Source organism: Boleophthalmus pectinirostris, unplaced genomic scaffold (genome assembly GCF_026225935.1).
Source record: "Boleophthalmus pectinirostris isolate CB_2022bp ecotype Guang Dong unplaced genomic scaffold, ASM2622593v1 HiC_scaffold_15, whole genome shotgun sequence".
Classification (NCBI taxonomy): Eukaryota; Metazoa; Chordata; class Actinopteri; order Gobiiformes; family Gobiidae; genus Boleophthalmus; species Boleophthalmus pectinirostris.
The window spans coordinates 19,951,855-19,967,941 of record NW_026571070.1 but is presented as its reverse complement, the minus strand read 5'-3'; the positions used below and the strand labels follow the sequence as shown (position 1 = coordinate 19,967,941).

Below are 16,087 nucleotides of genomic sequence, written 5' to 3'. Positions count from 1 at the left end.
ATGAAGTGGCTTGACAAAGGACACAACAACAGTGTACAGTCAAACAATACAAAAAAAAAAAAATCATGTTTTTGAAAACAACTTCTCCATATTTTGTCAGCCCAGTATTATGTCAAACTGTCATTTCCAGTGCATGGTGACATCTCAGCATTGTGCATTGTGGTGGAGGGTCCATCAAATGCTTTTCTCCATGGAGATGTTGTTGCTTTGTCTGAAATGTTTCACAGTATGGTATTAAACTGTTCTGTCTTCATGGAGACCAAACCAGGCCAAGTAACAGGTCAATTCTGTAGTTTTTTGAGCAGTAAAACCACCTGTAATTGAACAATGTAAGGTAGAGCTGTTTAATGTCATACTGTGGAACATTCCAGGCAGATCAATGACAGATCCATAGAAACAAGCAGGTGACGGACCCCCAACCAAAAAGTTTCAGAGTGCACCTTTAAGATCCTTCACTGTTTATGTCTGAAAAACAAACTTCGGTCATGTTTACGTTTACATCTTACTAAGCATTTTACTTCCAACAGTGGACCTTGTGTGCGTGTTTGGAGTTTCCTGCGCCGCTGGGAAATAAAGATCATTATTGACAGAGCTGCTTTTGCCTGCTCTCTGAGGCGGGCTGATCACACACTTAGCTGAACTCCTCCAGCACAGCTCTCCCTCTCCTCTTGTCTCTTTCTTCCTCTGGCCTTAAAGATGCCTGTAGCGTTCCTGGAGGTCCCCCGTGATGCCCGAGGCGCTGCAGAAAGCCTCACACACACGCTTAGGCTAGTCGCTCTGACATATACAAGGGCTGAAGATGGGTTTCCATGGAGGCGGACATTGATCTGACCTGCAGCAATGTGTCACTTGTCAATATCTGGAGCTAAAAAGATGCAAAGATGCAGGTTTAGAATTTTAATAATGAGGTATGAAGTGAAGCTTTTTCTAGTTTTAAAATAATTCAGGAAAACAGCAAAGATATTCAAGTGCTCTATTTACACTACCTTGAAGTAATAATAATGCATTAATCATGTATTGAGTTTTTCCACACACTCTAAGTTGCTTGACAATTACTTTATAATTGCTATTCATTCTCCATACTTAGTGGTAGTAAGACACTGTATGTCTTTAGGCACTTCTGCCTTGTGTTAGACTTACAGACGCCAGGCTGCCAAACTGTGCCATCGGCCCGTCCAACCACCAATCACTCACACTATTCATAGGCAAGTGGGTGAAGTGTCTTGCTCAAGCACAGCTGGAACCTCTGCAAGTCGGTATGTGTACAGTAGCTATATTGGGCAGCAGTGAATTCAAAATGATTAGCCTTAAAGGTTTTACTGTATTTCTCAGAATTTATTTTGTGAGCTTTAAGCCACATTAGAATTATGTTACCTCTTCAAAAACATGCACAAGTTGTGTTTTGTTTCATTCACACATGTTTGAGTAACCCTTTAATCTGACTGACTTTTTAAGTTAACCACTACTTTTTTACCTTTAGTTCAGTAGAGTTAGGTAGTTCCAGTGGTAAAATTATCCAAATGATTCTAGTGTGTCTAGGTGTATGGAGTTTAAAAACACAGTGGAGACATCACAAGGTGGACCAGAGTGTTTTCATTTTGAGAGAAGAACAAATATGCAGCCAAAATATGCAAAAACAAAACACAACTCTAGGTTTGTTTGTGATGAGGAAACAACATTATAACATAGATCAGAAAATAGTGTAATATGGGACCTTTAATATTCACACGTTTTGAAGAAATAATATGCTTTAAATCATTAGAGTCATGGTTAACCAGAGCATGATTTAGCAGCAGAGAACAACATGTGTCCTGCCTTGCATCTTGAGTTTAACTAACCTCAGAAACATAAGAAATGATTTATAGGTGACACTAGTTTCCTTTATTTTCTCCTTCTTTATATAGTGATGACATAAGTTATTCTTATCTTCTTTTATCTTTATTAGTATTTTGAATATGTTCCTCTGAGCTGCTCCTGCCTGATCGTCCCTGTAAAAGCCTGGCTCACACACACACACACACACACACACACACACACACACACACACACACACACACACGTGCTTCAGTAGTTAGTATGTGTGCTCTACTCCCTCATTACCTGTGCTACACAGATAGGCTCTGTGAACACACACTATTATCACATGACAGTCTTTTCAACATGGCACCCTCCCTTGCTCACTCAAACAATAACTCCCATACAGATGACACATAAAAGGAGCGAGACTTCAATCTGCACACACTTCCCCATTGTTCTTTTTATCTCTTATTAAAACTGTTAGTATAAAGAGATGTTTGTTAAAATATGCTACCACAATGAGGAATTTCAACGTTACTCTCATAATGCAGGCTGTATACGACTTTAAAATATTACAGAGGGAGGTCAGTGAACGCCTCCTGTTTGTAGGTTACATTAACCTGTGTCATATTAAATAACACATTCCAACAGGTTTAATTTGATTAAGTGACTTTTGTCTGAAGTCATTTAGCCAATTTGTTTGATATTGTTCTTAATAAAATTCATTTGAAGTAACAAATTGATATTTTGACACACACACACACACACACACACACACACACACACACACACACACACACACACACACACACACACACACACACACACACACACACACACACACACACAGAGTTTTTTTGTTTCACTGACACCAGATGGCAGTGTTATGCAGGGGTGTGCTGAGTGTTATATCAGCATGTCTACATTTTACATAAAAGGGGAATGTTTGGAGGTTCTCACCTCAAATTTTGTCAGGCTAAAATATCAGCTTTAATCTTCAGACAATTTTCCCGTTTTGTGCTTTGAGTTTGTTCTGTCGCCGAATTATATTTATGGTATTGGGAAATATCCTGGAGCTAGAGAACTATTATGTGAACTGTAATATACAAAAAGGATTCAAGGAGGAAGTATTGTATTTTATTGACACAAATTTACGGACTCAACACTCCTGTATTATTAATTTATTGTTACTAAACATGTTTTTCCCTGTCCCCATGCAGATTGCCTTTGCTTTTTATTTATGTTGTTTCTAATTAAAGGTTCTATATTTGGCAAAAATTGGCTCCTGACAGCTTTAAAATGTAGAATGTTGTTACCTCCTCAGAAACATAGCTGTTTTATTTCATTCACACATGTTTGAATTACTCTGTATTGTTAGTCTGTCTACATCTGCTATGCTCAAAATGCTCTTTTCTACCTTGTGTTGTCATGAAGCGGTAGTTTTCAAGTTTTTGCCTTTTACCTTTTGTTAGAAATTGGCAATTCCAGACCTGAAATTATCCATTAATCTACTGCAGGTGTAAGTTTAAAAACACATTGGAGAATGTTCTGTATTACCACATGACATCACAAGATGTAACAGTGTTTTTAGTTTGAAAGAATAACCCATCTTAAATATGCAGGCTTTGTGTGTTACACATGTGTGAACAAACAAAAAACAAAAAAACACACACAACTCCAGGCATGTTTATGATAAGGAAACAACATTATAACATTGATCAAAAAATATGTAATATGATCCTTTAACCAGTTATAGATTAATTTTATCTAATTACACTTCACCTTATAAAGACCTGTATTTGTTCTGTAGTCCCTGTCACACCTCCCAAGACCCATAGTTTTAGACATAGCATCAAGAAAATACTTTTAACACATACAGTTACTACAATTCTGCAACTGGTACATATATTTACTGCTACAGCTGTCATGCACTTCACCAGTAACAACTTTATCACTACTGTATCCATATATTTGCAAAATGTGAGCTTCAGAAAGCCCCTCATACCTGCGTCTCCTCAGACAGTAGTGCTGAGAGGGAGCGTTTTCCTCCTCCTTTCTTCTAATGATGGAGCTAAACAGGTTAGGGCTCCTCACCTCAGGTCGTAATGACACATAATATCAGACCAAGGAGAGCTTCATATGAGCTTTTTGCATACTGTCACTGTGCCGGTTACGTGCTATTGTCTTTGGGGAATTGCATGTTTCAGCAGTATATGGATATTGCAGGCGGTGGCAGAAGTAGAAACAAACAGAGAAGAAGATGGGGAGTGGTGTGGTTGTTTTGTGTGTATGTATTTGTATGGGAAAACAAATGCATTATTAACAAGTCAGTACCACATGCCATTCTGCTTGTGCGCTTCAAGATTTTGTCATTCAAATGCAAATGAGCGGGGTCAGTTTTAAATATGTTAGGTGCGTAAAGCTGAGATATAGTCAAGTATAAGGACTTAGGTAGATAAGTAATAGCAGTTAGGTGAAGTAAAGTCTTTTATCAAGTGTGTATTCAAAGTGAAAGTGGACCTTTACACTGCCAGTCAAACATTGGACACGCTCTCATATTTGGTGTTTTGCTTCTTTTTTCTTACTACTTTATACATTTTATTTACATACAGAACACATGAAATATATGAAGCAAGATATATGGAATTATTTAGTAAAGAAAAAAAGTGAAATAAATCTACAAAATATTTTTTGACAAAGCAAAAGGTGGGCAACTTGAGGATTTGGATATCACATTTTTTCACTTTTACTACATAATTCCATATATAATCGACTTCATATATTTGATGTCTGTGTGTATATAAAATGTAGAAAATAGTAAACATATTAAAAAAACATTGAATAAGAGAATGTGTCCAAACTTTTGACTGGCAGTGTATGGAATGCAGTAGTGTCCAATACAAAATCCTTAAAAAATCAATCAGTCGAGTAATTTGTCTTTGCACAATAATTTCACAATGATTTCTTTACTTTATAATGCACTGATGAAAAATGAAGCCTTAATTTTTTTGATGCACAAAAATGTTGAAGTTTTGCGTCGTCACTGGTTACACACAGTTTACTACGGAAGCCGAGAGGGGTCACAACAAATGCAAACGCCGCAACAAATACAAATGCGACAACACAACAAAAAGCCACAACAAACCAAAAAAGCCACAACACACCAAAAAAAGTCACAACGGAAATGACCGCGGGACTCTATTTTAATGCGTGAAAACGGATGGAAACGTAAGTAAAAGTAATTTATTGTTTTATCATAATTCGTTTCACATTGTAATTCTTCTTCTTCACTTCAAAATAGAGTCCCGTGGTCACTTCCATTGTGGCTTTTTAATGTGTTGTGGCTTTTTAATGTGTTGCGGCTTTTTAATGTGTTGCACATTTGCATTTGTGTTGTGGCATTTGTATTTGTTGAGGCGTTTGCAATAAAATAGAGTCCCGCGGTCATTTCTGTTATGGCTTTTTTTTTGGTGTGTTGTGGCTTTTTGTTGTGTTGTCGCATTTGTATTTGTTGTGGCGTTTGCGTTTGTTGTGACATCTCTCGGCTTCCGTAGTTTACTTCTGTGTAGGCCATACACTCTCCTTGATAGCAATGTAGAATAATATAAGAGATTTCACATTCGTAGTTGTGACGTAGTTATGAATAGAAAAATCAAAGGGCTAACCACTCTGCTAGCATTCACCTCTCATATAATATACATTGATAGACACCTGTAAAATATAGGTAGAAGTTGTGCGGTACTTGCCTCTTATGACTTCAATCTGCTGCCATTACCGCGATCTGTGAAATTAACGGTTGAAGTGAAACTTATGGAAATGTGCTTTTTGAAACCATATAATGAGGTCGGTGCCATTAAACTGCCCATAAATTCTGACATTCAAGCCGCGTTTCCTTTGAGTTGAAATTCACATTGGATATTAGAGTCAAAAGAAGTGCCTGTAGCTGTGCCCGCCCTGGAACGTGTGAATAAAAATAATAGTGTGAAAGCTTTATTCACAATCACACTTAAGGCAATTTCAACCATAACTGGACCAAGAACTAATAGCGTGCGGGAGTTTTAGTTGCTTAGAAATGTATAGCTCATTATGCAGTCATGCGGCAAGGTTAAATCAGATCTCAGGCAAGTTGTGATGCTGGCCACTTCAAAAAGCAGACTCCTTTTGTTTTCATTATAATGGACCCTAATACACTTAATGATATTTTGTTATTTCCATTTTGTCTACCCCTTTTATAGATGCTATTGTGTTTATCCAGGTTTGGTTCCAGGCAGTGGTCATCTTGTCAATTAAAATATGTTGTTAAAGTTTTCACAATGTCATATTTTTGCTGGAAAATTAAATAAAATAAGGTTACACTATGACTAAAGAGACATATTTTTGAGAACTTTAGACTGTACAAGTGAAGATAATTTGCTTCGGATCCAGAATACACACTTCCTCAATACTTTACGCTGATGTGTGTTTGGTCACCGGTGAATCTAACGAATTCAGATGGACATGATTGACAGATGGATTAGCCAGTCAGGGAAATGCATGGCTTGTCTGTATCAAAACAAATATGGCTGCTCCTGAAGAAAAAAGAAAGGAAAAGAATCTCACTAGGGGCTGAAAAACCAATGAGCGAAGCACTAAAGCTCTCAAAACTTTTTATCTGAGGTGCGAGAAATACTTTTTTTTTTTTTAATTAAAATGATCAGTGACCAATGAGCTCTTTTGTTTTACGTGTGTTACTGAAATAAATAAATGTAACTGCATGATCATGTTCAATTCTGGCTCAATGGATTATGATTTTGGTTAAAAAAAAAAGTACACTGGTTGGATGATATTGTACTGATACTTATGTCTAAAATTAACACAATTGTAAAGCGCGAATCAAGATTTTATGGAAGTAATAGTAATAGCCTTATGTTACTATGCTTGTGGTAGTAGATGTACTCATATTTGGTGTTGAAATACTTAAACTCCTTGTCCATATAATTGCAGTCTCAGTTTGTTTATAGACACCCACAGTAACTTAGTGTACTGTGCTTGTGCATGTTTGTAAAGCTGGCTCAGACTCTGGGCTGTGACTAGCAGGTCAGAAAAACATCTCCACTGTGCCAACTGTATCAACATGTTTTCTTGACCTTGGTGTATCTTGAAAGGCAAACTACGATGAAGCCAGGTTCCCACAATGCATCAGTGCACAGAGAGAGGCAGTGTCTGAGGATGGAGCATATGGCTACCATGGACGGAGTTCTGTGGCTGGAGTTTCAAGGTAAAGCTTTGATTTATTTATGCTATGGAGGCGGCGCATCAAACTTTTCACACAGCTTTTTCCACTGTGTGCTGTTTTCTTATATTTTCTCCTGGAGGATGGCTGGATCACAGACATTTTTGCAATCTTTCATATTTTAAAAGCTTTTTTGTTGTTATTTATTCAGTGCCTGGTGTGATATCTGCAATCCTCAACTACACCATGTCTAAGTACTATATAACATACTTTAATCAGGTAATTCTTAATCATAATCAAAATAAAATCAGCAATTAAGCCAGAGGAGCTCACAATACCATGACGTTTACATGCCAAGCTAAAACCTGGAACAGTGAATGCTGTTTCAGACAACTATATATGCACCAAAATGTGATGATTTTATAGTAAATAGACAATTATTTGTGAACCTTCACCCACATCTGAACAAACAGGGAATCTGTTCTAAAAATATGTTTGGATATTATTGGTAATATATAGTTTGGAGGTAATATTCACTATATATGGTACAGCTTTTGGCTGTCTAACTATTTGTGGGATGCAGCTTCTTTTTATATGCAACATTTAGTTTTGAATTCTTTGGCAACTGTTCTACTTTTCCATCATTCTGGACCATTGGATAAGCTCACAGATCACTGCTGTTGTAACTATTGAAATGTGTCCTTACTGATAAAGCTTATGATGGCACTATTACAGACAGTATTATTCTGCAAGACGAAAAATTGCTTCATTCTCATGAGTGTACTTTACTACTAAAAAGTACTTCACAAAGTCCACTCGAGTTTGTGTGGGCAACCTGAGCAGCCCTGTTAATGAAGAGCGTATTCTCTGATTCTGAGAAATCAGTCGAAGTGTCTGCAGTGATAGCATTCACAGCATTACATCATTAAGATTTCAATACAGACCTCCCAGAGTGAAAGAAACCTATGATCTCCTCAGTGTCCACGACTTAAACAAAGTAAAGCCAAAAGAGCCATTTCTGCCGCCTGGATCTTTAAAGAGGAATATAATGGTGGAAAGGGACAAAAGCATATGCGTTTGTGTGAGCTATCTAAGTTTCATGTAATTGCCAAGGCTGTTATTGTTGCCATCTGTGCTGCAGGAACAATATAAAAAGGCAAAAGAAGCAGATACAATTTAGACTACTACTGAAGGAGGATGCTACTTCTGTGAATGTATTTTGTACCACTCTTGCATTGCAACAAAAAAGCCTCAGGTTGGATTCCATGGAAGGATGGGGACCTTCTGTGTGTTTGCATGTTCTCCCTGTGTCTGGGTGGGTCTCCTCCAGGTAATACATTTTCATTCAACATCTCAAAACATCAAACAGCTAAAATCCTCCATCTTAATTATGAAAAATGGATCAACTGCAGAAGATAAATGTATCTTTTTTAGATGAACAAAAAGGTATAACTTAACTTTCTAGAAGCCATAGCTGAACTGCTAGTAATACTAGTAGTAATATTGCAAAGTATCACTAGTACAGAAGCAGAGTGTCAGCTTTGTAGTTACAATGATAGATGTGTTTCTTTAGGAGCTGTGTATTGCAGTACTTTTACTTATATTTTGAGTACTTCTACAGTGCAATGAGCATAGATCTGGACTGAGATAACAAAGAGAATAAGCATTCCATTAAACCCACAAAAATCAAACATCATTTTAAATGAGCTGAAAATGTGTTGAACATTCTTTCTTATGAATTATCTAAGGGCACAGTTTTGATTCTGGTACGAGCACAATTAGAAGTTTATCAGCCAATTTACGACAGTGTCCAAATGCGTATGGTTCTCTGGCACTTGGAGACGCTTTGAGGAGTCCCATAGCTGGCATCGGAGGGCTCTTGTCAGCAGGACTTTCCCTTTGTTCTCAGCTGTTGTGTTCTACCGTGCACAAGATGAAGGTATAAGAAACAGGCCGAGTGAAGAAGCCTCTCACTTGTAGGATCTATAAATAAAGTGAATGAAAGCTGCCCGTGTTCATTATTCAACCATGTGAACAAACATTTTTCCTCTAGTGTCGGCTCCAATGGCTCTGTGTGTTGTAACAAAGCGTGGATTATCATAAAGTGTTAGAATGTGCCTCTTTACTCCTCTGACAGATTGTGCTCATTACACGTAGTGCTGTGTTGTCTGCCAGTGTCACCACGCTTTTGTGCTAAATTGGTGTTTACTCTGTGAGACGCTGTTCTCATACACAGGGATAATGTTACATAGTGACCTGCCAATCAAGAGGCCAGTCCTGACCACATGTTTATCCACACATGAAAAGTAGGCTGATTTAAAGGGGCATATTATGTAAAATAGACTGGCATCAGCTTTTAACCATACTGTAATGGCATTTTATCAACCTTATTTTTCAGATTGAACCAAGCATGTTTTAGTAATCATGTACTGAGTGCTCAGAAAATTTCTGGTCTTACCTACCCCCTATCTCCACCCACCACTCTACTTAAATGTGATTATTCAAAATATTTGACTCTGCGTCATACATGTAGTATTCTAAATGTCATGTAGCCTGTAGCATATTGCTTGTTATAGTGAAATGTCACTCTGAGGCGGGGCCTTTCACTTCTGCAGTTTTGAACAGGAAGTGCAGTTTACAATGTTCAAACTGAAATCTACATATGTTAAAGTTTAATACTGAAAAATAGCATTAGATGTCTTCCTCAACAATCAAACCAACTTCTGAACCATGGGGGAGAGCAGTTTTTTGAGGATCGGTGGTTCAGTTTTCTTCCTTAGTTTATATGCACCTGAAAACGTGAACGGGACATCACTAACTTGGCCACCAGTGCCTGTGTAACTATTTCAGAAACTGTCTCAAGTTGCCACATCAGCTGCCACATCCCTGCCAGTCTGCCTCAGGGCAAGTACGTCTCACTACTAGCGGAGTGTGGAGATTGAACCAGCAGGCAGAGGGGACTGACTGTAGTGACTGATGCAAAACTCTGAGAAAGTCAATCCTTTAATTATTCGAATCAACAGTAAATGTTTACACTGGCTACTTGGATGTACTCAACATGAAAAATATCAACAGAAGCGCCATCTCTGTTCTCTGTCTCTACAGTCACAACCAGACCATCATCCAGTGGGTGGGTGGAGAATATATTATGAGACTCTGTTATCCACACTTGGCATTTAAGGGCAAAGGTATTAACCTATTTGATTTATTTTAAGGTATAAGCACAAAAGCACTTAAGGATAAATTCTGGCTTAAAAATATGTTTCCTACATTCACTACATATTCCCTCTGCTGATACATTTACTTTCAGTTAACTCTATCGGTAATACACTTTGCAGTGCATGATGGGAAACATGTGGACACTCATGGGGGAGGGGGGTATCAGATCAGTATCAGGGGGAGTTAAACGAAACCTGTGAGAGAGAGAGGTGGAGGACCTGTATGCTGTGGGTGGAAATGTTCTGTTAGAAAATGGAATTCTCTGACACACCCAGATAAAAGCGGAATGATCCTCTACTGATTTATTAATAATTTAAAAGAGTTAGTTCTTCGACTTTAGTTTGTGTGTACATTTAATATTTGAGCGTTGAAGTATTATTAAGATAATCGTACTTTTTAAAATTTTTATTTTAGTTCATACAATCTAATAGAGTCAGGTAATGAATCTCTTATTGCTGAAGTACGAGAAAGAGGCCGCACTCCAGCTGTGTGTTTCAGCACCATGGACAGCGACCCGCCCACACCATTGTTTCGTGAAGGGCTCTCACTCCGGCCTTTTACGCACATTTACAAACTCACAACTCAAGCAAAGCCGCGTGTAAAGAAGTGCCCATTGCGCATAGCCTATACAATACAATATCTTTTTATTTAGCGGGACATATAGGGATTTTTCTAGTATTTTCACAATGTACATTTTGTGAGCAATGTCACTGAACATTAAATCAGTCAAAGCTACGCAGATCCGAAATGTAACACACAATAATGTGAATATGCACTCTTTATAAATGATAGAATTATATTTGAATAAAAGGGCTCTAATTCCAGTTGGCTGAAATATGTCGCCTTTTTTCTTTTTAAATAAATTCGTAGGCGGCCTATATTTGGCTTAATTTTCAAAGAGCATCCAAACGCAACACCATTGACTGCACAAAAAACATAACGAAAAGAAAACTTCCATTCGTGCAAAAAAATGCCACTGACTGGCCTTAAAAGCACTTCATCTCTGGATGTCCGTAATCCATCAAACTTCACTTGGACGGGATTCATATATTCTTTAAGGCTATACAAACATAAAATAGAGCATGACACACCTTTTCTTCTCAAGTTATTTGTTCATTTGCAGAAAATCGCCTCTTTGTCTCTGGGCAAAGTTTGTTTCCAAAAATGAGAAAAAATCCACAACGCGCCATTATCAATCCGTCATCCAGATAGCATGATAATTCTGAAATATGCAACTCCATGTTCGTAGATAGGATAGTTATACAGGTTTGTCGACTTCCTTTGCGGATAGTTTGTTAACAGTTAGTCAAAAGAAGTCAAAAAGAGATGGCGAGTGGTGTGTGTTGGTCTTGGCGTGGTTCTGAGCCGGTCGATTATAAAGGAAACACTAGAAAGCCTGAGAAGGTGGAAAATTTCCATCCGCCCATTAAGGTGCCTCTCTCCAGCTTCAGATAGACTCGGTCGTCCCGCTCCACCATCAGCAGCACGCCGTTGCTGGCAGCCTCCCGCGTCACGTCCTGGTCCCCGGCGAAGGCTGATATCACTGGATAATCGTTCTGCATCAGATTCACCTGTAATGCAGTAAACCGACATGGTTAAAACTTCTACTTATCGCGGCTCAACACACACCCAGAGCGCTGACTTACTTGAATGGTTTGTCTGTTGTAGACCTTGACAACGTGAAAACTGAAACTATATATTCCCCTCCGCGGAGCTTGGAAAACACTTGCTTTCAGATCGAAATGGTTGCCGATATTCACTAAAACCTGTAAAAACAAGGGGTTAGGGGTCATCATTGCTCAGAAAAATCTTTAGAATACAGTGAGATTGAGCAAAAACCTTTAAACTGTGCAAACAGACGAACAATGATGGAACAACGCAAAATATTTTGTTTTAGTGCAATTTAAAATACATCACATTGAATCTATCCGCTCCCTGATAAGCACACACAATGCCATTATGCCTGAAACTGTCATATCTGGTGTAGGGGGACCTTACACAATCCCGACAGCATCAAATTCCATTAAAAAACAGCATTTTATCTGGTCTTGTTCTTTTAGTCTTAAAGAACTGTTGGATGTACATATCTAAAACTAACCTAAAACTATTTCGTTTGCTGTAAAAGTCGCCGTACACTGTGCGTTCGTCCACATTCAGGCATGCGTAAAAGGGGGAGTCCCAAGTTTTACTCTCGACACTTGGAGTGGCCGCCTCACCTGGTCAAAGTAGATGGTCATGGATGCGTTGCTCATTTCGGAGGGCTCGTGGTTGGTCCCACGCACGGCTGAGAACGCCACTTTGGCACCGGCTGAGCGAACAGAAATCCCCAGTGACGAAGTAACGGCTCCGTCAGAGGAAGGGTTCGAGTCGCACACCACGAGACACTTCCCCTCAAGAACGATGGGTTCCGTTTCGTTCTGACCGAGGCACAGAGCCACACCGCATCCCAAGAGGAGCAGCAGAGCGAGCGGCAGCATGGCGCACGACGAGCCCTGGCAGCGCACTGGCACCATGTTCATGGCACAAAAGGACGACCGCTAGCCGCTCCCTTTTTGGAGAATCCGTTTGCTCTTCTCGATCCACACTCAATTTCCCCTTGTTTCCTTTCCTTGCTCTTGTGTCTCTGTGTCAAACCCCCTCTGACACGCGCGCTCACGCTCTCACTCCCCTCCCTCTTATGCGTCTTGGGTTGGTTTGAGAAGAATATTCAGTCGACTGCTATAAATCCTGTTAGTTGAATGAGAAAAAACACCATGTAAGACTAAAATCATAAATGGTCTTTTTGTTTGTCTTTTAAACGGCGTGTATTCTCCGTGCGTAAAAGGTTACTGTGCGTAAAAGGAGATCATATTTCCAAACTCCAAATACTTGAAAGCTTTTGTAGTCAGGGTGCAAGCCTAGTGCATCTTTTGTGCACCACATTACGCTTGACTTATTTAGGTTTGCTTTTTATTTGTATTTTAAACTGAACCCCCAAAAAACATCACATATTGTAGTAATTTCTAAACGCAATGAAATCAGTTTAATTGCATTCAGTTACTTTTGCAAATAAAGCAAAAACACGACATACCTGTTCTCTCCATCCCGCAGCTGCTCTGCCTTATCTCTCCCAGACTCAAATGATCTGCGCTCACAGATCACTGGTCCGAGTAGTGTAGTCTAAACTGTCTTTCGAGGGACAACTCACGCCCATTCTGATGCGCGTGCAGCCAGTACAATAACTCCTCAGAAGTGCCCCCCGAAGCAATTAAAAGCGAAAGGCTTTTGTTTAAAGATTATTCACGAGAGAGAACCAAACTGTCGGGACCCCACTGGACTCCTAAGACAACTGGAGCTCCGTGACACTCATAAATACTTTCTCATGGCTCATGTGATTCGTTTTAAATGAAGGGGGCAAAGGTGGATAAAGTTACACAGCACGTTCCACATAGTTTTCATTTAAAAATCAACTAAGCCTCTTTGATTCCAGGAGAGGACTGATTCAAACATAGATACTCGCACGCCATCCAGTGGTAGAACTAGTTCATTATTTCTGCTTTGAGTAAGGAGAAGACATCAGACAGGTCTTATGGATCATTGTTTCAGATTAAACAGTGAAAAAGTGATGTCCTTGGATGACTATTGCTTCAGTAGTATTGATGTTTACCATCTGTCCAGGGACTGACGAATAATAGCCTCTCTAGCTAATTCTGATACATTTGCAGAAATGGTGATTAATGTACACTGTCCCTGTTAAATAAACCAAATAAATAAAAACAAAATAAATCTTGTCCACTTACATTTTTTTATTCATTCATTCTTTCTTTTTTCTTTACTTTTTTTAAAGTATGCGCTCTCTCCATTTAGTTTTGGGATGCTCTCTCTTAAATAAACATTTCTATTAACATAATAATAAATGAGCCTTTTTTAACTTTTATTCATGAATATAACTTGATTAGTGATATTTTAAGGATGACATAATTATAAGTCTTATGTGACCTGGCAGTTTTAGTGGATGACATATGAGTAAAATACATATTAAAGACATGGTGCTTTCTCTCAGTGACACAGAAAATGTCCATATTTCACAGATAATGAATGGCTTCTCCTCTGGTCCTGACGTGCCTCAGCCTTTGAAGAGCTTCATAGAGGTTTTAGTGGTCCTCAGCACCTCTGACAGGGCTTTAGAAGTGGGCAGTACACCACACTAACTTTAATGAGCTGCCATCTTTTCTCCATTGTCTGCTTTTATATGCATGGATCTCACATTCACATGCAGCGGAAGTTACTGTGTTGAATTTATTTATGTCTTGAGTTAATATAGCCTACTTCATGTCATAAACAATCCTTTTGCTATACAGTGATCCATTTGAGGGTTTGGGTATTCTAGCATGTGTGGTATTTAAAAAAATCTATTTCAATTCATGTTTTATTTTATTTAAATTTTTTTCTTTTCTCATAATAGATGTACACTAGCTTCACACCGCATCAAAGACGTAACTACAACTGTCTGTGTATTCATAGAATTCATACTTCCTTGTGGATGGTTATATTCAAAATAGCATATTATCAGATGAATCATGGGTTTATCCTTATATCTCCCAGCCCTGTTTGTGGTGGTTAAAAATTGTTCAAAATGAGTGTAATTCCAATACTGAAAAAGTCAAATAAAGAAACATTTTGTTTGTTGAGTTAAAATGGCCCTAACAGGTTTATTGCCATGTGTTGTGTGGTAATCTCTTGACTTGCTGTAGACTTGTGTTCTACATTTAAACATGGCGATCTTCCTCCTCCTGGCGCTCACTGTCAGAGCTGACTGACAAACCAAGCGGAAGAGTGACATCAGGTATCCAGGAGCCACAGCTGACCCGGGGCCTTCACAAGGACACACAACACATCAAATGTCAAGATGTGCATGAGAGAGAGAGAGGAACATCCCATGCACACCCATGTGGCTTGCACGGTTGTTGCATTAACATAGACTACTTGAGGCTGGCTCTGCCCAAAAAAAGAGTTCTCTTGAACAGGCTACGGCAGGCTCATAGTCAGACTCATGACAGTGATGTCCTCTGAGCGGCTGCCAGCCCGCTGGATTTAAGAGATGGGAAGGTCAATCATGTGGAGACTAGAGATCTGTCTGCTTTAGAAAAAAAAAAAAAACAAACCTCTCTTTGGATGTAGCCTATCTTTTGTATGAAAATTAAATTAATATTCTATTAATTTAGTGATTATTTTATTCAGAGATGTATTTAAAGCTCATCAAATAAGATCAAATACAGTTTATCCCCCAGAGTGTGCTCAGATGGCCATATGTCCATTCTAAAATACGGGTCCATCTGTATGACAGTCCATCTGGCTATGCTCACATTCAAATGCATCAGCATCTTCAGAGCTCCAAAAGTCACAGTGTGCCCCAGCTCCACTTCTCTTGGCCACTACATAATGACATTATTATTGGAAATGTTCTCCTCTCACGACTTGGGCAGGCTACTTCAATCAGATCTAGTCTATAGCCAATTACACTTAGACCTAAAGCCCCTATTGGTAATTAGACTGGCCGACTCACCGGCCCTGTTGTGTTCTCATAGCTACAACATCCATATATGCTGCCTATAATACTCCTGAACCAAAACATTTATATTTGGTCAAAGTACTACAGAACTCAGTGTTCAGTCACTTTCTCATAAGTCAAAAAAAAAAAAAAAAAAAAAAAAAAAAAAGTGCTATTTTACTTTTTAGACTCCTACCGGAAAAAGTGTGTGTGAGAGACGGAAGTTTGACACAACATCACCATGGCGACACGATAAACACTGGACAGTCGCAGTTACACCTGTATCAAACGTACCATACAGATTAGCGTTAGGTTTACTTTGAATATAA

The 16,087-nt window shown here is 38.8% G+C and overlaps 1 protein-coding gene across 1 annotated transcript; it reads right to left on the bottom strand.

Annotated features, from left to right (window-relative positions):
• Nucleotides 1–11,601: 11,601 nt before the first annotated feature.
• On the bottom strand, nt 11,602–12,741 carry cbln2b (cerebellin 2b precursor). Its single transcript, XM_020925733.1, has 3 exons — nt 12,445–12,741; nt 11,875–11,994; nt 11,602–11,799 (listed from the first exon to the last, which is right to left on the bottom strand). The coding sequence occupies exons 1-3, from the start codon at nt 12,739–12,741 to the stop codon at nt 11,602–11,604; spliced, it is 615 nt and encodes a 204-aa protein (XP_020781392.1).
• Between the last annotated feature and the right edge of the window lie 3,346 nt (nt 12,742–16,087).